This window comes from Silurus meridionalis, chromosome 24 (assembly GCF_014805685.1).
Source record: "Silurus meridionalis isolate SWU-2019-XX chromosome 24, ASM1480568v1, whole genome shotgun sequence".
Taxonomy (NCBI): domain Eukaryota; kingdom Metazoa; phylum Chordata; class Actinopteri; order Siluriformes; family Siluridae; genus Silurus; species Silurus meridionalis.
In genome coordinates, this window is record NC_060907.1 from 5460728 (window position 1) to 5483879 (window position 23152).

The 23152-nt window shown below is 39.3% G+C and overlaps 2 protein-coding genes across 2 annotated transcripts in view; one reads left to right on the forward strand and one right to left on the reverse strand.

Annotated features, from left to right (window-relative positions):
• LOC124377809 (protocadherin Fat 1) overlaps positions 1 to 12838 on the reverse strand; it is a 28858-nt gene extending 16020 nt beyond the window's left edge. The window contains exons 1-15 of the mRNA XM_046837101.1: positions 12677 to 12838; positions 10011 to 10079; positions 8357 to 8520; positions 7890 to 7934; positions 7721 to 7810; positions 7214 to 7303; positions 5560 to 5667; positions 4710 to 4823; positions 4134 to 4227; positions 2880 to 2992; positions 2419 to 2592; positions 1830 to 1958; positions 1466 to 1621; positions 273 to 453; positions 38 to 171 (exon numbers count right to left, since the gene is read on the reverse strand). Of these exons, the coding sequence (XP_046693057.1) occupies positions 38 to 171; positions 273 to 453; positions 1466 to 1621; positions 1830 to 1958; positions 2419 to 2592; positions 2880 to 2992; positions 4134 to 4227; positions 4710 to 4823; positions 5560 to 5667; positions 7214 to 7303; positions 7721 to 7810; positions 7890 to 7934; positions 8357 to 8520; positions 10011 to 10079; positions 12677 to 12749 (1734 nt within the window). The 5' untranslated portion in view covers positions 12750 to 12838. The remainder of the gene's footprint in view (positions 1 to 37; positions 172 to 272; positions 454 to 1465; positions 1622 to 1829; positions 1959 to 2418; positions 2593 to 2879; positions 2993 to 4133; positions 4228 to 4709; positions 4824 to 5559; positions 5668 to 7213; positions 7304 to 7720; positions 7811 to 7889; positions 7935 to 8356; positions 8521 to 10010; positions 10080 to 12676) is intronic.
• Positions 12839 to 15198: 2360 nt separating this feature from the next.
• On the forward strand, positions 15199 to 22432 carry commd1 (copper metabolism (Murr1) domain containing 1). The gene is made up of 3 exons (XM_046837128.1): positions 15199 to 15405; positions 17709 to 17996; positions 22140 to 22432. The coding sequence occupies exons 1-3, from the start codon at positions 15202 to 15204 to the stop codon at positions 22245 to 22247; spliced, it is 600 nt and encodes a 199-aa protein (XP_046693084.1). The 5' UTR covers positions 15199 to 15201; the 3' UTR covers positions 22248 to 22432.
• The last annotated feature ends 720 nt before the right edge of the window (positions 22433 to 23152 follow it).

Consider the following 23152-nt stretch of genomic DNA (forward strand, 5'->3'; position numbering starts at 1 on the left):
AGCCTGTGTGTGCAGTATGGAGTCTAAAAAAGGTCACCTTGACTATTTCTGCCCCAGATTCTTGCTCCTCCTCAACTTTTCCTTCGTATGATTTTTGAAGGAACTGAGGACGAGAGTCTCCAGGCGCCTTAATGTCCACGAGAGCAGAGGCGGATTGGCTCACGCTGCCCCCTATAGGGATGGAGCAAAAAGAAAGACTTGATGTCTGGAATTCTTCAATCATTTAGAGAGAACCAAGAAACAACAACAACAAAAAAAACCCACTGCCTTACCATCTATCGCAGTCACAAACAACAAAAACTGGAGGATCGTGTTCTCCAGAAGTGGGATGGTCTTGTTTAACGTCATCTCGCCGGTGTTTTCATTTATGCTGAAATAGCCCTCGTCATTCCCGAACTCAATGAAGTATCTGATTTGCCCATTCAGCCCCTCATCTAGATCCGTTGCTTCAACCTATAAGGTAAAGAAACAGTTGTGTCAGAAGAAAGTTATTACTAATGAACAATAAAAGCAAATCTTTGTTGTGGTAGTGGGGATTTAGTGATGTGACTGAAAAGAGACGTGAATACATGAAAACAAAATAGAGATATGATTAAATTGATTAAACAAACAAGATACTACACTTACAAATAAGGAAAATGAGACTGGGACACTGCAGATGTTATGATGGTTTATCAGTTCATTTAGACAAGGCAGGATTATAGACAGGGATTCATAAAAGCAACAGAAAATCAAGTATAAAACTGCAATAATTTATATCATGGTCTGTCTAAATACTCAGTTCTGATTGGTTAGAAGGTGTGCATACAAAACCACACTGGCGATGGAAACCATTGGGCATTACATACATGTTTAAAAGAAACATTTAATACCATTACATAATGTTTAGTGGAAACCATTAGAAAAATTATATTATGATTAAAGGAACCCATTAGAACAATCATGTTTAATCAAAACTATTAGGATCAATATATAATAGAAACTATTTGGACAATTATATTATGTTTAGTGGAAACCATTAAGAATATTATATAATTGTTTTTATAAAAATCATTAGGACTATTATATAATGTTAAATGAAACTATTAGAACCATTATATACTGTTACATAATGAGCAGTGCATACTGTTTAATGGAAACCATTAGGAGCATTATATAATTTTGAATGGAAACCATTAGGAGCATTATATAATTTTGAATGGAAACCATTAGACCTATTCTCACTAGGTGGGAATCTTTGTAGCAGCACAAGACAACCCCAAGGAACAGAAAGTTTAAAAATCAGTTTGAACACTTGTCATTATGTACTTTAATACAAACACACCCACACACACACACACACCCGTGCTGTGTAATGGTGTTACAGTTCAGAAATGATTATGGGGTTGTAAACAAGCCTGTGAGATAAGCGAATGGTTCCTCTGCTGAGAAACATAATCAGATGACACAAACAACGAGGCATCACCTTGACAACCAGCATGCCAACAGTTTGATCCGTGGAAACTTTGCCCTCATACTTGGCACTTCCGAACACTGGGCTGTTATCGTTCTCATCCGAGAGCATGATGTTTACACTGGCCATGGTGCTGTGGTTAGAGGGAGGGTTCTCTCTCGCTTCGATCTGTTTCACAATGAAAAACAGGTGGTAAAGTAATTGATGGTTTGCAACTTCTCTCCATCTTTCCATCAGTTCTCTTCCAAATTTTTACAACTTTTAAGTATTAATTACATCCTTTATATATTTACTGATTATTGAGTTCTTTATTGCTATAATGAGAATCCATGTTGGGTCAAACGAATCATCACACTTGATTTTTGGCTTATGTTACCTTAAAAGCAAACTCGTGGATGGTCTCTCTGTCCAGTTTGGAGGACGTCTTTACCCTGATGGCTCCGTCCGGATCGATGGAGAAAGGAACTGTGTCTGGAACAAGCCTCAGTGTTCCCACAAAACCTCCCTGAACATCAGAGCAATTTTTTCATTGAATCTAAATGTCTAGTTGTGTAATTATATAAATGCTTACAGTGATGTCTGGGGGAAACCATTATACAACATTCTAAAACGTTTAATGGAAACCATTCTATAATGTTTAATAGAAACATTAGGACACATAGGGATATATAATATTTAATAGAAACCATTATAGCCATTATATATTACTATTAAGACCATTATATATATATATATATATATATATATATATATATATATATATATATATATATATATATATATATATATATATATATATATGTATCTATATGTATCTATATGTGTGTATGTATATAAACATCAGAGCATTTTTTTTTTCACTGAATTTAAATGTCCAGTTGTGTAATTATATCAATGCCAGATGTTTCTACGCAACTTATAGTGGTGTCACGGAAAAATTGTCTCTCTCAAAAAGCCACACAAACCTGATCCTGGTCTGTGACTTTGGCCTGAAGAATGAAATGGTCTCGAGGGGAATTCTCTGGTATAACCGCAGTGTAGTTGCTCTGGTCAAACTCCGGAACATTGTCATCCACGTCTTCAACGGTGACCAACACGATAGCATTGGCGATTTTAGCACTGTCATCCTGCTGAACTGCCTGAACCACACACACACACACACACACACACACACACCGTACACACACACACGGCTTAGTAGGAACTTACTTATGCCCTTTATTAACCTCAGGAACCAGAAAAGGGAACTTTTTGACACTTTCATGGGAATTCTTTTCCTCATGTGAATGATCCAAATGTTTGAAGAGAACCCAAGCTGACATTCCTGTTCTCATAGGATATACACTCAAACTTCATCGAACTCCATTGACGTCAGTACAAACTTTTGCAGTCACTTGTGTATGATAATTTGGAGAAACATAAGCACCTGTATTAGGAGCGTGATGGATTCTATTTCCTCCCTGTCCAGCGCCGGGGTCACAGAGATGATTCCGGTGTTCTCGTCTATACTGAAGTTGGGCTGATATTTATTTGGAGTGACTGATAAGAGCGAGAAAAAACACACACAGGACATTGAAATGAAACCAGTAAACCATCAAACCTAAAGTAATGTACATTTACATTTACATTTGCGGTATTTAGCAGACGCCCTTATCCAGAGCGATGTACAAAAGTGCTTTAAATCTCTAGTAATGAATAAATCTACACTGGTAAGCCAGATTACAAACCTAATATAAATATAACCCTAGAATTCTACAAACTTGGAAAGTGCTAATTTAAGTGTTTCAGGAAGAGGTAGGTCTTCAGTCGTCGCTTGTAAATATTCAGGGATTCAATTCAAGAAATGAAAGTAATCAAATCAGCTGCATATTAAATGATCTGAATCCTTTCAGAAAATTGTTTCCCATGCACATACACTATACGTTTATATGCTTTTTAAATATATCATTTCACAATTAGCCTCTATTTCCTGTGATCATAACCTCCACTCTTCTGGGAAGATGTTCCACTAGAATTTGTGGACATTGGTGTGAGATTTCAGTCAGATTTAATTCAGGAAAGTCAGGGACTGCTGTGTGTGAGGTGAGAAGGTTTGGGGTGCAGTCAGGGTAAAAAAAAAAAAAAACAACCCAAAGGTGGTAAATAGAGTTGGAGCTTTTACATCTTCTCAGCAGATCTTCATGAATCTGGGGCTTTGTGCACAGGGGCATTGTCATGCTGGAACAGGTTTAGGTTTCAAAGTTCAAGTTATAAAGCATTTATTTTCTCTCTGGATTTTTTTTTTTAATTTAACATTTGAATTAAATTTATTCTTTTTATTTTATTAATTAAATTCATACATTAAAACATTGTATTTCTTTAATTTTTACTTTTTTTATCAAATGAAGTATTATTCAAGTGTTCAAAATAAAAACTCTTTCATTCTTTTCGATTTTATATATTTTGATTTGATTCCATTTTAATGTCCTCGTCAGTCATTTAAAACGTTGCCTGCGATCCCTGCTCGTCGTTTGCTCGGGATTGTGACAAATACATTTCAGATTCGAGAGGTCCTCTCAGAAACACAAAGCCGAATCCAAACCCTGTACTCAATATAAATGCGCTTCCTTGTAAAAGGTGGTAGATTGTGAGATAATGGAGAACAGAGAGTGGAGAGGAAGAGGAGTTTGAGACTCTGTACCTGTGATTATACTGTAAACTACGGTCTGGTTGATTCCCATGTCTCCGTCTTGAGCTTTTATATTCTCTGGCATGACGGCTCTGAAGGGTCCGACCTGAGAGCAGAGTTCAGGAAATACTTTATATTGTATGATGAGGAAAATCCAAACAAATCACACAGTAAAACATCTGGAAATGACATAATAAAGAGAATTCAGGGCTGAAATTTTGTACATGCGATCAAAAAGACCCAAAATCTCTAATGGAAAAAAGTATTTGATTTCTTTAGTCTTTTGATTTTCGGATATGTTCATATAGGCTTCACTTAGAGATGGGTACTATACACGGCAGATGATGAGATAATGGGGAACAGAAAATGTTCTAGTACACCAGTGTTGATTTATTCATTGTATATTCTCACAGCACTAAATGTGGAATGGGATCAAAAAGTACACAATCTTCTGGTCAGGTGTCCACATCGTTTGGTCCATGGGAAAACTAGCATTACTTAGATCTGAAGAGCTGTTAGTGATCTGCTTCAGGTTGCTGTATTTTAAACCACAAAATCCGATATGTTTTCATTTTGATTGGGTTTTACCTGATTCTCAGGAATAAAAGCCTGGTAGAGAGTGTGATCGAAGTACGGGTTCAGGTTGTCGAAGTCTTGCACGTTAATGGTGACAGTGGCTGTGTCATACAGGTTCCCAGCATCCTGCAGAGAAACGAATAAGACAAATGTCCAAATCATGAACTGAGTTTTTGTAAAGGAAGACAACAAACGTAAAAATAAAGTAATTATCTTTTAAAAAAACTAATTCATGCACAGTCTTGACAATCAAGTCCTTACCCAAGAAAGACAAAACCTGATTCAGACCTCAAGTAATAACAGAAAAGTGTGTGTCAAGTCCCTAAAAATGATGGATATGGTCCTGAAGTAAAGACAGATGAGTCCAAGGTCAAGTGTCAAGTAAAGATACATGAGTTTATGGTCAAATCTAAAGTAGAAAGAGATGAGTCCATGTGTCCAGTAAAGACATGAGTCCAAGGTCAAGTGTCCAATAAAAAGACATGTCTATAGTCAAGTGTCCAGTAAAGACAGATAAGTCCCTTGGTAACTTCCAAGTAAAAGGACAAGCCCAGGGTCACGTTCATGTGTAAATAAAATAAAGCTTAAAGAAGCCAAACAAATGTCCCAACATTTTTTGTCAAGAAAAAAAAAAATAAAAAATGTTGTTGTTAATTAAACATAACTGGCCCAATGTCAGATTTAGGACAATTGTGTTTAGTTTTTTTTGTCCTATATTCACATAAACATATACCTGTACACATGATTGAAATTGTTCTCACATGATCTTGGTGTACTTTTGTCTGACTTCCTGTTACAGCTACTGGGAAGGATTGATTTAGTGATATGGGGTTGAGAACTGGTTCACAGGGTTTATGTTTACCGCAGCTTTCACGGTGAAGTTGTAGAAACTGGCAGTGTTGTAGTTCAATCGACTGTGCAGTCTGACCGTCCCATCATTCCACACCTCGAACTCTGCCGGAGCTGGATCCTGGATAACACACACACACAGAGTTAGAATCAACTATCTCTGTTCAATCGTGAGTTTAATCAACAATGATAATCTCACTAACAATACAGTACTTTGGATGTTTGGTTTAATCAATTATTTATTAAAGAATAAAACAATTGAGGGTAGTGGTGAGTGGTGGCTTAACGGTTCAGGCTGCCTTGTTTGGGCCCTTAAGGCCCTCAAACCTCTTTGTTCCAGGAGTGCCTAGCTGAAGATTCAAGATTCAAGATTTTTATTCGTCATAAAATAGAATACAGCTTTCAGTTAAATAAAAACCTGTTCGGCCGCTCACAAATTGTGCTTGTGTAAAAGGTCTATATAAATTATTTAAAATGTGTTTATATAAAATGTAAAAACAATATGAGGGAAGAAAATAATTAAGAGAATAAATAGAAGAGAATATATATATATATTATTTAACAATAAGGTGGTATCCAGCTTGGGTTTCAGAGAACATAGGTATAATTAAAATTATTGCAATACACTTTTTTATTATAGAGATTGGATTAGATGTCATTCAATTAAGTCATTCCCAAATACATCTGGGAAATTTTCTGTTAGAAATCGTTCGCTTGATAGCAGACATTCTTCTGCGAAAGGCCTAACATCTTCCATATACAGCTTTTCTTTTAATAATCTTCCAGCCTACTATAAATCTCCAATAACACAAAAATGGGAATCGGATTTGGAATGTTCTTATGATAATATTGATAGGGGTACAAGTCTAGAAAATTCACAAACTGTACTGATATCCACCAAACACACAAATTCAATCTAACCTTCTACACAGAACATATTATACCCCCTATAGATTACATGTGTCAAAGACATAAAGACGTCTACTGGGACTCTTCTTTACTGGACATGCCCTGGAGCTGTCCAATCTTAGAAGTATGCAATGACAATATTCTCTGAAATATCAAGGACACATATTGACTTTGAGTCTAAAGTTTGGATACTGGGTGATGTTACCTCACTTCATGTAACTCATCATGAAAAGTATTTTTTTTAAATACCAAAAAAATGATACTTAAAAGCTGGAAATCAAAACCCCCCAGAAAGAAAACACCGGATTAATGATCTGGTGTGTCCAATAGAACTCCTAAAAAAATACTTTACTCTGTTGGGCAAAAACCCACAAACTTTGACTGTATTTGGACACCTTTTCTTGACGTCTTACCGCTGTTCTCTTTCTCTCTTTTTTATTTCTTTATTAGATACTTTTACTTACATTTATCATTAATCGTTGTGGTTAACAATTTTTCGATGATATTACAAACATGCTGTGCAGGAGGTGGGGTGTTTTTTTATTGGTGTATTTTGTTTGTAAAATTTATTTCATAAAAAAAAAAAAAAAGAATTTGTTAATACATTTAGTGTATTTGTATATTTCATACCTGTACATTACAAAAAAAAAAACATATCTTTTTACAATTATCTTACAAAAAAAATAGTTTGTTTGTTTGTTTGAAATACAAAGTGATGTCTTCTGGTGTTTTCTATAAAAGCATCTATTAAAACTCACCAGTATGGAATAAGTCACTCTGCTGTTTCCAAGTGACACATCAGCATCAACCGCTCGCACCTTCAGCACCTGGAATTTCACGCTTTCAATCTGAACACACAAACAACAACAACAACAACAAAAAATGCTAATTCATTTTTGATCCAGTGAAGTCAGGGTTAGCGGTAAACACAGTCTTGCTGAGATGGGAATGAAATGCTAATGATAAAAATGATATCGGGCATGGATTAAACCTATACATAAATTTTTTTTTACACAACTATAAATGGTAGTGGTTCTTCCTTAAACTGTTAGCCAGACCTGGAGGCACAGAGTTGTATAGGACTTGCATGCATCATACCTTACTTCACCATTATACTTCAAGTCAAGTCAAGTCTTGTTATCCAGTTTCTTGACCATTGACCATTGATTTGAACATTATACTTATTTATTCTGATTTAACTTTAATACCACTATAGCATGTACTCTGATTGTGCCCTAACCTAAAATATGAAGACTATAATTCACCTCAGACACGTTAGCTGTGTACACTTTCTGCTCAAACACTGGTGCATTGTCATTGATGTCAAAGATCACGAGGGTCCTGCGGTTTCTGATCTATTATGGGGAAAAAAACCCTGTTATTATTTTATCATTATTATTTTTGAAATAATGTATATCATTTGGTTAAACTTACTCCTGAAGTACTGCATGTCACCGAATAGTACAGAGTACCATCCGTCTAGAGGGAGAAAAAAGCATTTTTACTGTAACTGTTCATGTTTTATATAATGTACTGTGCAAAATACAACCAAAATGTACATGAAGATGCCTTTAAAAATAAGGCATTAGTTTATAAAACATATAATAAGTATCCATAAGAACTAAACTGATTAGTATGCAGTAGAAACGATCAGTAAAACAGTTTTCCTTTACATATTAAACATTTTATTACATGTAAATATCATCTATCTATCTATCTATCTATCTATCTATCTATCTATCTATCTATCTATCTATCTATCTATCTATCTATCTATCTATCTATCTATCTATCTATCTATCTATCTATCTGCTTATCTATTAATCTATCTATCCAGCTATCTAGCCTTCTATCTGTCTGTCTGTTTGTCTGTCTATAGTGAGTGTAGTACAAGTGGAGACCTCAGTCAGAGCATCAGCATCCAGAGGTTTTGTGGTTCTGATGGTGCCAGTCGTTTCTCCAGGAACATGAACCAGTTCCAGAAAGTCCTTGCTGATGGGGAAGGGGTAACCCTCTAACTGCAGCGAATCACCAGGGCTGATGTTAGTCAGACTCTCTACATCTCCTGTGGGACATTTCACACCAATCTCATATCAGACTGTCATGCAGGTACATTTTCACTCCTTCACTGCTGTGTTTATGTTGTTTTAACTTTGAACATATGGTAATTAGTGATGCTTCAGCAAGCAGCGCAGATTATCACCAGGGATTTATACATACCTGTACATACGAGCAAATAAGTCTTTTCTTAAATAACTATAAAGCAAAAAAATATTTTTTGAGATAAAATACATTATAAGGGGAAATGTTTGTGGACACCGAGCATAAGATTGCTATGTGTATGATTTTTTAACATTCTTTTCCACATTTAGTCCCCAATTGCTTTTATAATAACCTTCACTCTTCTGGGAAGATGCTCCACTAGATTTTGGAGTGTGTGCTTGTGAAGATTTGTGTTCATTCTAATACAGGGCATTAGTAAAGTCAGGTACTGATGTAGGTGAGGTGAGGAGGCCTGGGATGCCCGTGATCTTTGGGCCCTAAGGTGGCACTGCATTTAAAACAGTCATGATTCTGTAATGGAATTCACTGTATGGGTTTATTAACACCTCCAAAAATCATTGTCTATGGAAACAGTTTCTATCATGTGAAGAAGGAGGCATGCGTGAACATGATCCAGAAACACTGCCATCCTCTCTGGGCCAAAGCTAATTTAAAATGAACTGAGGCAAAGTGAAAAACTGTTCTGTAGTCAGATTAATCAACATTTTTATTTCATTTTGGAAACCATGGTCCTCTGGACTAAAGAGGAAAGGGACCATCCGGCTTGTTATCAGCCCTCAGTTTAATAAGCTGCATCTCTGATGGTATGGGAGTGCATTAGTGCCTGTCTATATACAGTTTTTAGAGCCAGAAAATGTCTTTTTTTGGGGAAGGCCTTTCAAATTTAGTAAGACAATGCCAACTGCATACTTATACAATTTTTACAATAGCATGAATTTGAAGGTAAAAGAGTCCGGGTGCTGAACAGGCCTGTCTGCAGTATAGACCTTTCACCATATGAAAACATTTGGTGCATTATGAAATAAAAAAACACAACAAAGGACACCCAGGACTGTTGAGCAGCTAGAATCCTTTATCTGAGACATATGGGACAACATTCCTCTCCCAAAACCTCAGCAACTGGTCTCCTCATTTCCCAGATGTATTTGGACAGAAGACCTGATGCTACATTGTGGTAAACATTTCCCTGTTCCAACTTTTTTGAGACGTGTTGCAGCCATCAAATTTAAAATGACCATATTTTCACTTTTTATATATCCTTAGTTTAAACATTTAAAATTATTTTGTATATTTATTGTGAATGGAATATGGAATTTATGAGATTTGCAATTCATTGCATTCTGTTTTTATTTACATTTTACACAACGTCCCAGCTTTTTGGAATTGGGCTTGTTCTATATTTTTGACTGATATTTTGATATCAGTGGAAAACAGGAACGCTATAAGGCTTCTCTGAGGTACAGTATGACATGTCTGGTGTATCTTCTATACCTTCAAAGCCCTCTGTAGTAGAACCGACGTTCTGACTAGTTCCACTTGCACAGTTTATCACTGAGGTACCTGTGGAGGCGGTAAGACAATACATTAAACATGTACATATGTTTCCAAGTGAGAAAAAGAACAAACAATATAAGACTGTATTAATATTAGTCAGGACAGAGTTGGGTTTCTGTATGTAGAGTATCATGAATCTGTTTTAGAAATATTTCTAAGCTAAGAAACATGTTGTCTATATCTGATGCAGAGAAGCTCATCCATGCGTTCATGACCTTTAGACTGGACTATTGTAATGCATTACTAGGTGGATGTCCTGCATTATTAATAAACAAGCTACAGTTTGTCCAGAATGCAGAAGTCAGTGTTCTCACAAGGTCAAGAAAATATGATCATAAAACCCCAATCTTATCATCCCTACACTGGCTTCCTGTTAAATTTCGAATCGACTACAAACTACTGCTACTTACTTATAAAGCACTAAATGGTTTATTTCCTATGTATCTCTCCAGTCTTTTAACACGCTACAATCCGTCACGCTCCCTGAGATCTCAAAACTCTGGACTTCTAGTAGTTCCTAGAATAGCAAAGTCCATTAAAGGCGGTAAAATATTTTCACATTTAGCTCCTAAACTCTGGAATAGTCTTCCTGACAGTGTTCGGGGCTCAGACACACTCTCCCAATTTAAGTGTAGATTAAAAACATATCTTTTTAGCAAAGCCTACACATAACACACATCACATCATAACCTTGTGCTCCAGAACATCTGATCACATGCACATTATCAACTTGTGCTGGTATTATCATGAACAGCAGCTACGCTAATTCCTCTCCAGTGCTTCTCTTTCTCTCCCCATCCCGAGGCATCCTGAGGTTGCTACAGCCCCAGTCACGTCCCACCTCATGAAGATTATGGACCTTTAAAGTAGTAGATGCCGAACTCGCAAACATCCCGAACCATCTAGAGACGTACCAGTGCCAGCTGAATTCCACCTAATGTAGAGTTTGGATATTGGACCTCCTTAAGTGTTTAAAGGCTCTGGCATGGAGAAGCTGGTGTTGGATCTGTGATGATCGCAAATGTTGAGCTATTTTATGAGTTGTTCAGTAGCTCCAGGTTTTATAACCACAAATGACTGTATAAGACTGTAGAAAGATCATTACTCATAGAGTCCAGTGTTCTGTAGTGTTGAAAGATTTATGATCAAACTCTTGATGTCACCGAAATGAGGATGGGTTTCCCTTTTAAGTCTGATTCCTCTCAAGGTTTCTTCCTCATAACATCTAAGGGAGTTTTTCCTCCCACAGTCGTCACGGCTGCTCATCAGGGATAAATACACACCATTCACCTTAACTGTTAAATTCTGTAAGGCTGCTTTGAGACAATGTCCATTGTGAAAAGCGCAATAGAAATAAACTTGACTTAACTTGACTTTTAGCTGTTGGGGAGAAGGGCGAGGGGAAATGGGAGGGGTGTACACAAACCATGTAAAGTAGAGATACAGCAGGTAAAATATGACTCCAGTAAAAGTAAAAGTTTCCCTTTAAAAGTGAAAGTACAGAAGTTTTCGCCTTAAAATGTACTTAAGTATCCAAAGTACTGATTTATTATGACTATAATGTTCCTATTATCATTTTTATCACAAGGCTCTTTTCTTAATCAACTCAGTTTATATGAAAAGACTCGAATGTGACTCTCAGCACACTGATCTATTAATAGAATGATATTAATGACTCAAACACTGATTGATTTCTATTAAAATAATCATGATCCCAAAACCTTCTTTTAAACTACTTTAAAAAAACTGGTCTAAATGAGGTCACATGTGTTGTGGTGAGTTTGAGTCTGGAGTTTCTTCATCATTTATTCCTCTCTAAATGTTCTGCTTGATGTTGAACTGATGCTGAACTGTATGTTGGTGATCAGTAGATACACCAAGCACCAATCAGAACAAGTTTAAAACAGAGCGTGCGCTCGACACTGATTGGTGACTCGCTGCGTGTTTCACCACTTACGTTTTTATCCTCATAAATAAAAAGGAACGACTCATTTCGCTAAATGTAGTTGAGTAAAACGCTAGAAATTTGACTTTGAAATGTAATGAAGTTACAGTCTCCACAATGGAAAAGTACAGATACACAAAAAAGCTACTTAAGTACAGGAACTAATTACATTTTACTTCGTTACTGTCCACCGTTGTGAAGAACCACATACAGCAAAAAAAAAAAAGTTGGGTGTCCTGTACTTTTCGCCAAACAATAATCTGTGTGTTGAGTCCCTCAAGGTAAATCGTTACACATCTATAAAAATACTGTCCTTTTAATCCACCTTTTTTCTTCTTTTGGATGGTTGTGTAAGAGTGTGCATTCCTGACGTCGAGTCCAAGGTGTTCACAGAGGAAGACAGAAGACAGGAGGCCTTCAGGATGTTCTGTTATTTAGTAAATAAAACGACTCCTGTGTAATTCGATGTATTTATACATCTTCACGAAGGGACGTGGTAGATCAATGGGTAAAATGTTGGAACATAGATCATGAGGTCTTGAGATCCAATCCCAGCACCACCAAGCTACTACTGCTGGGCCCCTTAGCAAAACCCTGTTCCTGTTGGATGCTGAATCACACGGTAACATTGTCTGCATTGTAGTAAGGAAGCACTTACCGATTGCGGCCTGTACGGTATGAACACACACGCAGGCCAGAATGAGAAGAAGTTCAGAGCGGAATAAATTCATCTCGTCCACCCGCACGTCTCAGTACGTGTCCAGTCAAACTCACACTTCCAATGAGAAAAAGTACAAGGTTGGAACAGCAATTTGTGTTGTCTCAGAAACACACACACACACACACTACCTCTGTATCTTTATTTCTCCCTCATAAACTGTAATGACTGTATGACAGGTTCAAAGGTCTTAAAGCCCAATGAATGTTTTCTTTTTACAGTATTTACCTCTTTCATTTGCGTGTTTTAGAGACTTGAAACCCAATCATTATGCTGCTACAGGAAAATAATCAACGGCGTCATGAAAAGGAGGTGATTATTTCCCAATTATGGTCCCAAGGTGTTATGTCATATTTGCTTTTTATACGTTTACAGCTACACAATGTATAATGTCATGAAGGGAGAATTTAAACAGCAGAGTCATATGACAAAAGTATTGGGACACCTGGCTTTTCCAGCCATATGTGGTTCTTCACCAAACTTTCACTTGCCTTCATTAGGAGACCCAAACCTGTTCCAGCATGACAATACCCCTGTGCACAAAGCCAGCTCCATGAAGATCTGCTTTACATGGGTTGGAAAATGTGGAAGATCTCCTGCTAAAGAGCTCCAACCCTGAATTGGCTGAATGTGAACACTGACTGGACCCCAGGCCTCCTCACCTTCTCACCCACATCAGTACCTGACTTTAGTAACACCCTCATGGTTAAAAATCTAATCTAAATCTAAATCTAGTGGAACATCTTCAGAGAAGTATGGAGCTTATTATAACAGCAAATAAAGACCAAATGTGGAATGTGATCTTCAAAAAGAAGCCCATACTAATCTCTAATCTAATTGTGGACTAGTGTACACAAACTCATTATTAACAGATTATTTTCAGTCTATGTTTATGATGTCATCATCAGAGGACATACACCACTTGTGTTGATTCCTTGTCAAAATGTCCCTTTTATTTATTTAAAACATAATCACAGATCATTCTGGCAAAATTAAATGTGTTTTATCTCCTCAACATCCCCATAATCCAGAGATAAATAGAAAATTAGGGAAAAGGAAAAGAAAATTAATAGAAATAAAGAAGAAAATGTAAATTAGAAAAAAAGGAAAGATATCTTCTTCTTCTTTCAGCTGCTCCCATTAGGGGTCGCCACAGCGGATCATCCGTCTCCATACCCCCCTGTCCTCTACATCTGCCTCTTTAACACCAACTACCTGCATGTCTTCCCTCACCACATCCATGAACCTCCTTCTTGGTCTTCCTCTTTTTCTCCTACCTGGTGGCTCCGTCCTCAGCATTCTCCTACCAATATAATTAATGTCCCTCCTCTGCACATGTCCAAACCATCTCAATCTCGCCTCCCTCACCTTGTCACCAAAACATCCTACATGCGCTGTCCCTCTAATAAACTCATTTCTAATCTTATCCATCCTCGTGACTCCCAACGAAAACCTCAACATCTTCAGCTCTGCTACCTCCAGCTCCACCTCCTGTCTTTTACTCAATGCCACTGTCTCTAATCCATACAACATCGCAGGTCTCACCACAGTCCTATAAACTTTCCCTTTCATTTTTGCAGATACTCTACTATCACAAATCACTCCTGCTATCACTCTTCTCCACCCACTCCACCCTGCCTGCACTCTTTTCTTCACTTCTCTAACACACTCTCCATTACTTTGCACTGTTGACCCCAGGTACCTGAACTCCTCCACCTTCTCCAGCTCTTCTCCCTGCAACCGCACCACTCCACTGCCCTCCCTCTCATTCACACACATGTACTCTGTCTTACTTCTACTGAGTTTCATTCACCTTCTCTCCAGCGCATATCTCCACCTCTCCAGGTTCTTCTCAACCTGCTCACTACTCTCACCACAAATCACAATATCATCTGCAAACATCATCGTCCATGGAAACTCTTGTCTGACCTCGTCCGTCAACCTGTCCATCACCACTGCAAACAGGAAAGGGCTCAGGGCCGATCCTTGATGCAGTCCAACCTTCACCCTGAACCAGTCTGTCGTTCCTACTGCACACTTCACTGCCGTCACACTGTCCTCATACATGTCCTGCACCACCCTTACATACTTCTCTGACACACCTGACTTCCTCATACAATACCACAACTACTCTCTTGGCACCCTGTCGTACGCCTTCTCTAAATCCACAAACACACAATGCAACTCCTTCTGTCCTTCTCTATACTTCTCCATCAACATTCTCAAAGCAAATAAGGCATCTGTGGTGCTCTTCCTCGCCATGGAAGAGGTTCCTCGCTGTTAAAAAAGGAAAGATATAAAGAATGAAAATGAGTATAGAAAAAAAAGCTGTAGCAATAAGTCAATATGTCAAAAGAAAGAAAGAAAGAAAGAAAGAAAACTCATTCATTCAAGCCGCTGTCCAATCAGATCACGAGGCATCTTGACGTGAACGCGCCTTTAGGTCACGTGAGCTCGCGGGTCACATGACTGCCCGGTCAGCAGTCAACATGGCGGAGACGGAGGTGGAGGCGGTGAAGGCGCTGTGCGGTCTGCTGAACGGAATCGCGCAGAGAGTTTATTACGGGAACTCGGAGATCACGGAGGAGCTGCTAAAGGATGAGCTTTACCCCGCCGTGTCTCAGGACGAGTTTCGGGCTCTGTATGACAAAATGAGGGGCCTTTTAAAGGTATAAAGTGCGTTATTAAGCTAAGCGATTTAGCCGCAGGGTGATGAACACTGGAGTTGTGTTTAAATCAGGATTATAATGGTGATGTTCTCCTTCAGACTCCAGTATCTTCTGCAGTATCTCCTGCAGTCACATGGGGTTTAGACTCTTAGCAGTTTTGACTTATTACAGTATTCAGAATGCACTGAGAAAAAGCGAGATCAAGACTCCAAAACACTGAATCTCATTCCAAACTGTAGTGATAAACATACAGTGCATTCATGTTTAATCCATTGTGCTGAGAATGATGTCCAGTTTCTACACCATCCATCCATCCATCCATCCATCCATCCACTCACTCACCCATCCATCCACTCACTCATTTACTCACCCACCCACTCATTTACTCACTCATCCATCCATCCATCCATCCACTCACTCACCCATCCACTCACTCATCCACCCATCCACTCACTCATCCATCCATCCATCCACTCACTCACCCATCCACTCACTCATCCACCCATCCACTCACTCATCCATCCACTCACTCACCCATCCACTCACTCATCCACCCATCCACTTACTCATCCATCCATCCATCCACTCACTCACCCATCCACTCACTCATCCACCCATCCACTTACTCATCCACCCATCCAACTCACACACTCACTTATCCATCCATCCATTCACTCACTCACTCACTCACACACTCACTTATCCATCCATCCATTCACTCACTCACTCACTCACCCACCCACCCATCCATCCACTCACTCACCCACCCATCCCTCACTCACTCACTCATCCATCCACTCACTCATTCACTCACTCACCCATTCACTCACTCATTTACTCACTAATCCATCCATCCCTCACACACTCACTCACTCACCCACCCACTCATTTACCCACTCATGCATCCACTCACTCACCCATTCACTCACCCACCCACCCATCCACTCACTCATTTACTCACTCATCCATCCATCCATCTCACACACTCACTCACATCCATCCATTCATCCATCCACTTACTCACTCGCCCACTCACTCACACATCCATTCATCCATTTACTAACTCACCCATCCATCCACTCACTCACTCACTCACTCACTCGTGCACTCACTCACTCACGCACTCACGCACTCACTCACGCATCTATCCATTCACTCACTCACTCACTCACTCACTCACTCACGCAGCCATCCATCCTTCTATCCATCCATGCACCCACTCTCACACACACACACACACACACACACTCTTATTCATTCCCTCCAACTTTTGGTTGACAATTTGAGAAGCTGAATCTCCTTCTGCAAAGTTTTTAGGAGGAAACCGGAAAACCCAGAGGAAACCCAGGGGTGGGGCAGATCATTTCATGTGTCGGTTCTTACGGCAGGATTCGACTCATTATTAATCTGGAAATCGTGTTTATATTCCTCTTCTGCTGTGCCTCCATTCAATACAAACAAATCAGTGTTTATACACTACATAAACTCTGTAGTCGTCCTGTGAAGAATGTGATTAACAGAGTGACGTCTATCATGGAATCATCTGCCCAGTTACTGCTTCTAAATCCTACTGAACTGCTCTGGGATGAAGTGGATCACAAAGAAATCGCCATCTAGTGAAGAACATCTTTAGAGAGTTTTAGAAGAGACACAGCAAAATATTTCAGATAAATGTTTGGAGAAATGAAGTGTCTGGATGCTGAGAGTGTGTGAAGGGAGGATTTTTATGAAAATAAAGTGGAACATCTGGACATTTATAGATTTGTTTGGTCAAAGTAAATATTAATACCGTTACATTACATAGAGACATGCTTTTCTCTTAAAAAAACATAAAATACTGGCCTCTAGGTGGCAGTGTTTAGTTTTATGTCATTCCACAGATAGATTGGATGGATAGATAGATGGATGGATGGATGAAAAGAGGTGGAAAGAAAAATATAGGAAAAAGAAAAATAGAAATAAGCAAGTTAACAATAAAGAAGGAAAAGGAGAAATGAAAAAGAAAGGAGTTATAAATAAAGGGAAAAGGAAAAATTGATGCAAGAAGAACAAAGTGGAAAAAACTTTGAGAGAAAGTGGAAAATAGGGAGAAAAAAAAGGAAAGATAAATGGATATTAAGAAGAAAAATAAACACAGATGGTAAAAGATAATTGGGGGGGGGGGATGAGCGATAGTAATAGTTAATGTCCCAGCAGTACTTCATATAATCTCTTCTCCTCTCATCTCTCTTCTCCTCTCCTTTCCTCTCCTTTACTTTCTCCTCCTCTCCTCTCCTCTCCTCTCCCTCTGTCCCTGTGCTCAGTCTGTGGCCGTGGCGGATATGGACCAGGCCCAGCTGGAGGCGTTTCTGACGGCTCAGTTGCGTAAGCATGGTGGTGGAGGTACGAGCCCGGAGCAGACGGCGGCTCTGGCGAGGTTCTGGAAGGGACACCGTGCCCGGGTGCGAGAGAGCCTGGTGTCACAGAGCCGCTGGGAGCCTGCACTGAGAGGACTGAACTGGAGGGTGGACCTGCAGACCGCTACCAGCAGGGGGCAGATGTCTAACAGCCCCGTGGCTCTGGTGGAGCTCGAGCTGGGGAGAAACGGACAGGTGAGAGTTTATTATTCATTCGTAATGATTGATCTTTTGATTTGTATGGCTCAGAATCATCTTTATTGTCCAGCATCATGGGTTGCATGTACGAGGAATTTGTCATGGTGTGCTGGTGTTTTAAAAATAGGAACAACTATAAAAAAAAAACTACATAATTAACCTTATAATTTGTGTATTCTGTTCTTCCTCTTGAACATCCCATTCCCATTTAGTCTTTATTTACTCTTATAATAAACTCCACTCTTCTGGGAAGATGTTCCACTAGATTTTCTGGAGATTTGTGAGATATTATTCAGGGTGTTAATATCTGATGAAGGTGAGGTGACGAGTATCTCGTAAATGTTCTACGATTGTGTATCAAACCTTCAGCTTTGTGGTAACAATGTTGGGGAAAAGTCTAGTGTCCCAATACTTTTGTCAATATAGTGTTTGGCACATTTGTGGATTGTGATTGGCTGAGGAGACATCAGGAAAGACAAAGTGTGCAGAAATTCAGAATCTGTAACGAACATGTGGTTCGAACTGATAACAGGGAGCAACAAAGGTGACCTTAAACGACCAGGTGACCATCACCAGGAAACTAGGGTACGTCCTCTATTGTATTTAATTCCTTGAAATTCTTCCTGGGTTCCTTCTCTTGGTACACACTGGAGCCCTGCTGAGATGTGCTTACAATTAAAAAAAAATTTGTCCTGGTGTACTGGTGCTTTCTCGGACGACGGCCTGCAAACCTCCGTGTGCGACGTGTGCTCTGAGCACTGACATGCAACTTCTAACGCAATGCTGCAGCACTCATGCGTCTGTTTTTTTCAAAGCAGCTTCTGCACCCTCTTTGATTGACACTTACGAGGTCTGAGTGGAAAACCTCTGTATGACTCTGACCACTGTACTGTAACTCAGGGTGATACTGATCTTCTCATAGTCTCGCCATCTTTGTGGATCAACAATTCTCTCAAATCCCCAGAGAGTTCTTTACCATGAGGTTCCATGTTGAACATCCAGTGGTCAGTATGAGAGAATCGACTTCAAGCTAATTTTATCAGCTCTAATACAAGATACACACATTTGTATGGTCGTGACAAACAGACAAAAACATGAACGTGGCGAACAGGACGTGTGGCTTCACAAGATTACATGACGTACAGCTGTTATTAGGGCGTACTCACTTTTGTTACCAGTTATTTAGACGTTAACCTCCGCATGTTGTTATCTTACTGGATATACTCTCAAATATATCTGTTTAATTTCTACAGTACTTGAAGATGTAATAAGGGTGCTGAAAGGTGAGGGGTGCACTTACTTTTGTGAGCATGAGTGATTCAGCTCGGACTATTTTTTTTTATCTATAATTTTTACACATTTTTATGAGTAAAGTCTACCGTCGTCTGAGGAATCAGACTGATTGACTGAGTGACAAGTTCAACCACATCTATTTCAGCAGTAATGAAGCCTGCAGCGTTGCGTGTGACCTAAAACCACCAGACTTCTCGGTAATCGCACTCAGGAAGCGTAGCCCACCTCCTCCTCCCGCAGCTTCCTCCCCAACCCCCCCATCCCCCATTCCAGCAGTGAAAGCTTCAGTAAAACTCGGTTGTGTGGTTTTTTTTATTTTTATTTTTTTTATGCAAAATAAACGACTCATTAACACACTCAGTTTCAGTTTCAGTTCCAGGGTGTCGTATGTCCAAAACAATCAGGCTTTGTGTGTATTTTGGATCAAATATTCCATCAGAATTGAATATTCTTCAATTCAATATACTTATCAAATATTGGTCACTTTCTCAATAATAAAAGTAAAGCAAAACTACTAATAATAATATATAAATATATATATATTTTATACCAAGTCTAATATGTCAAAAACGGTGCTTTGCGATACAAATGGCAACTCGCATCTGATGCATTTGTAATAATTTTTTTAAATCGACAATCACGTCGTTCAATTTGATGCCGACGCGAATCGGTGACTCTCACCATCACTAATACTTCAACTAGAGCTGCTAACTTCTTTCCACGTTTCTTACATTTGATTTGAGCTTTGCTTTACTTAGAAATTGCAGCAAAGTCGATGTAATCAGTATGAAATCAAAAAATGTGTTTTATATATTAAAAAAAAGGGGGGGTTTACATGTCACATGTACATTTACAGAAACTGGGCTCAGAGCGCAGGGTCAGCCATGTTACAGCGCCCCTGGAGCACTAATAAATAAGGGCCTTCCTCAAGGGCCCCCAAGATTGGCAGCATGGCGATTCCAGGGCCTTCTGATCAGTAACTTGTGCTGAGATGCTTCTGAAATAGTTTTTCTTTCGAGATGCATTATCGGGTTTATTTCTGTATCTAGACATCATCTGGGGTTTTGGGCTCAGAGACTTCTCTTTTTTTTTTCCACACACATCTTCCTGTTTGTCTCTGCTGTGTGTGTGTGTGTGTGTGTGTGTGTGTGTGTGTGTGTGTGTGTTTCTGCAGTGAATGCTCTTACTTTATGTTGAAATGCAGAATATTTGATCACGCAGGCGTAAGTGTGTATATAAAGGTTACGTGCACTGGTTGCTAACGTTGCTCAAGAGCGGAAAAACTGTACCCACGTGTACTTTTTGTCCAAACGGGTTCACGTTTCATGTCGCCACTCGTTCCTTTCTTGTATCTTTACTTTCCCCTTTTCTCTTTGTTAAAGTTAATAAAGTTAGATACTAATTCTTATCATGTTGATGTTTTTCCTGTGTGTTAGACCCCAGACACACCCACAAGTCAGATCTAGCCACATCTGTGGTGATGAGTTTGCGGACGTTGATAATGTTTCTGGCCCTCGTAGCGTTTTTCATCTGTAACGCTGAAGGAGCGGTTTACAGGAAACTCGGATGCATTAGTGGCAGCGTTCGCACACATCGAGGGTTTGAGCTTTTTTTCCACGTAGACGTTTTTCCTGATCTGCGCATTAGAAACGTCTCATCAGCAGCGCGATCTCACCGAGTCGACATCTGCAGCACTCGCTCGGGCCGGTCTGGGTGTAGGGCGTAAACACTCGTCTGTTTCTTAAAAAAAAAAAAAAATGCCACAGTGGACACATTATGAAGGGTTGAAATAAAGAAGTGTGAAAAACAAAAGCTCTCTCTCTCTCTCTCTCTCTCTCTCTCTCTCTCTCTCTCTCTCTCTTCGTGTATCATTGTCTCTCTCTTTTTCTCTTTATATCTATCTTTCCCTGTGCATCTTTTACCCGGTCCCCCCCATCTCTTTCTCTTACAATTGTCTGTCTTAATATTTAAAATTCTCTCTCGTGCTCTTTCTTTCTCTATAATCATATGTTACGGTGGACGCTATGTAGGGTCTGAGGACTGAAAGTAGGACTGAAAGTTAGCAATGACAGAGATCTGGTAGTTTGGCCCATTCCTCAATGCAGATCTCCTCTAGAGCAGTGATGTTTTGGGGCTGTCGCTGGGCAACACGGATTTTTAACTCCCTCTAAAGATTTTCTATGGGGTTGAGATCTGGAGACTGGCTAGGCCACTCCAGGACCTTGAAATGCTTCTTACGAAGCCACTTCTGCGTTGCCCGGGAGGTGTGTTTAGGATCATTGTCATGCTGAAAGACCCAGCCATGTTTCATCTTCAATGTTGTTACAGGTCTGTGAGAGACAGAAATCTTGCTTTTTTGTAGGTGACCAAATACTTATTTTCCACCATAATTTGCAAATAAATTCTTTAAAAATCAGACAATGTGATTTTCTGGATTTTTTTTCTCATGTTGTCATATATAAATATGCTATGCTATGATGGACACTATGTAGGGTCTACATAAAGGACTGAAAGTCTCTTACTTGCCTAGATTGTTTATAATATTATCAAAGCTTCAGTATAAAAAATGGAGATAAGTGTAAGTGTACCAAAATGCTTAAAAGTTGATAAATAAAATGAGTATCGAAGATGAATAAAATGCAACGGGGAACAGTGATGAAAGTGTGGGGTGCTGTTGCTGGACATGCGCATGTGTCGCAGGAATGATGCATCATATAAAAACCAAATCAAATGTTGAAGATCAGGTGCATGTCTGCTCTCCACCATTAACACACCTATTTGCTCTCTCATTGTTTTTCTCTCTCTCACTACCGCCACCCCCTCCACCACCCTCTGTCGCTCTCTCAGGACTCGGAGTTTGTGTGCTTGGAGTTTGATGAAATGAAGATTAACCAGATGTTGAAGAAGATGACGGAAATCCAAGAAAGCATTGATGGCATTGTGCACCACAGCTAGAATGAGAACCTGTGTGTGTGTGTGTGTGTGTGTGTGTGTGTGTGTGTGTGTGTGTGTGTGTGTGTGTGTGTGTGTGTGTGTGTGTGTGTGGTTATGCACTTTGTCTTTAGTAATTACTGCATGTTCTTACACTGATTTTTCATGCATGTATGGTTTTTGTAAAAAATAAAATTTTAATCTCTCTATCCCTCCCTCCTTTTATTATATCTTCAAGGGACAATACTGTAGAAATGAAACTTGGATATATTTGAGAGTATCAATTTGCAGCTGAAAATAACTGAACATGTGGTGGTTAATGTCTAAAAAACTGCCAACAAAAGTGGGTACACCCTAATAACAGCTGTACATCATGTAATCGTGCGAAGCCACACGTCCTGTTCACCACGTTCATGTTTTTGTCTGTTTGTCAGAACCATACAAATGTGTGTATCTTGTATTAGAGCAAATCAAATTTGGTGCTTTGAGGACGATTCTCTCATACTGACCACTGGAGGTCAACATGGAACCTCATGGCAAAGAACTCAGGATTAAAGAATTAGAATTGTTGCTCTTCACAAAAAAGCCGAGGCTGTAAGAAGATCAGTAACACTGAAACTGAGTTACAGTACAGTGTCCAGGGTCATACAGAGGTCTTCCACAACGTGTTCCACTCAGAACAGACCTCACAAGGGTCCATCAGAGCAATCGAGTCCTCGTGCTGTGCATCAGGTGCAGAAGCATGAGTGCTGCTGCATTCCTTTAGAAACATGTCCTGTAGTCTGGTGAGACAAGATAATCTTGTGGAAGGTATCCAGCATGTGCGGCAACGCCCTTGTGAGAAGTAGCAAGAAAATTGTGTGTTGCTTGGTGGTGATAGCATCATGGTCTGGGGCTGCATGAGTGCAGAACATGATGCCCTCTCTTCA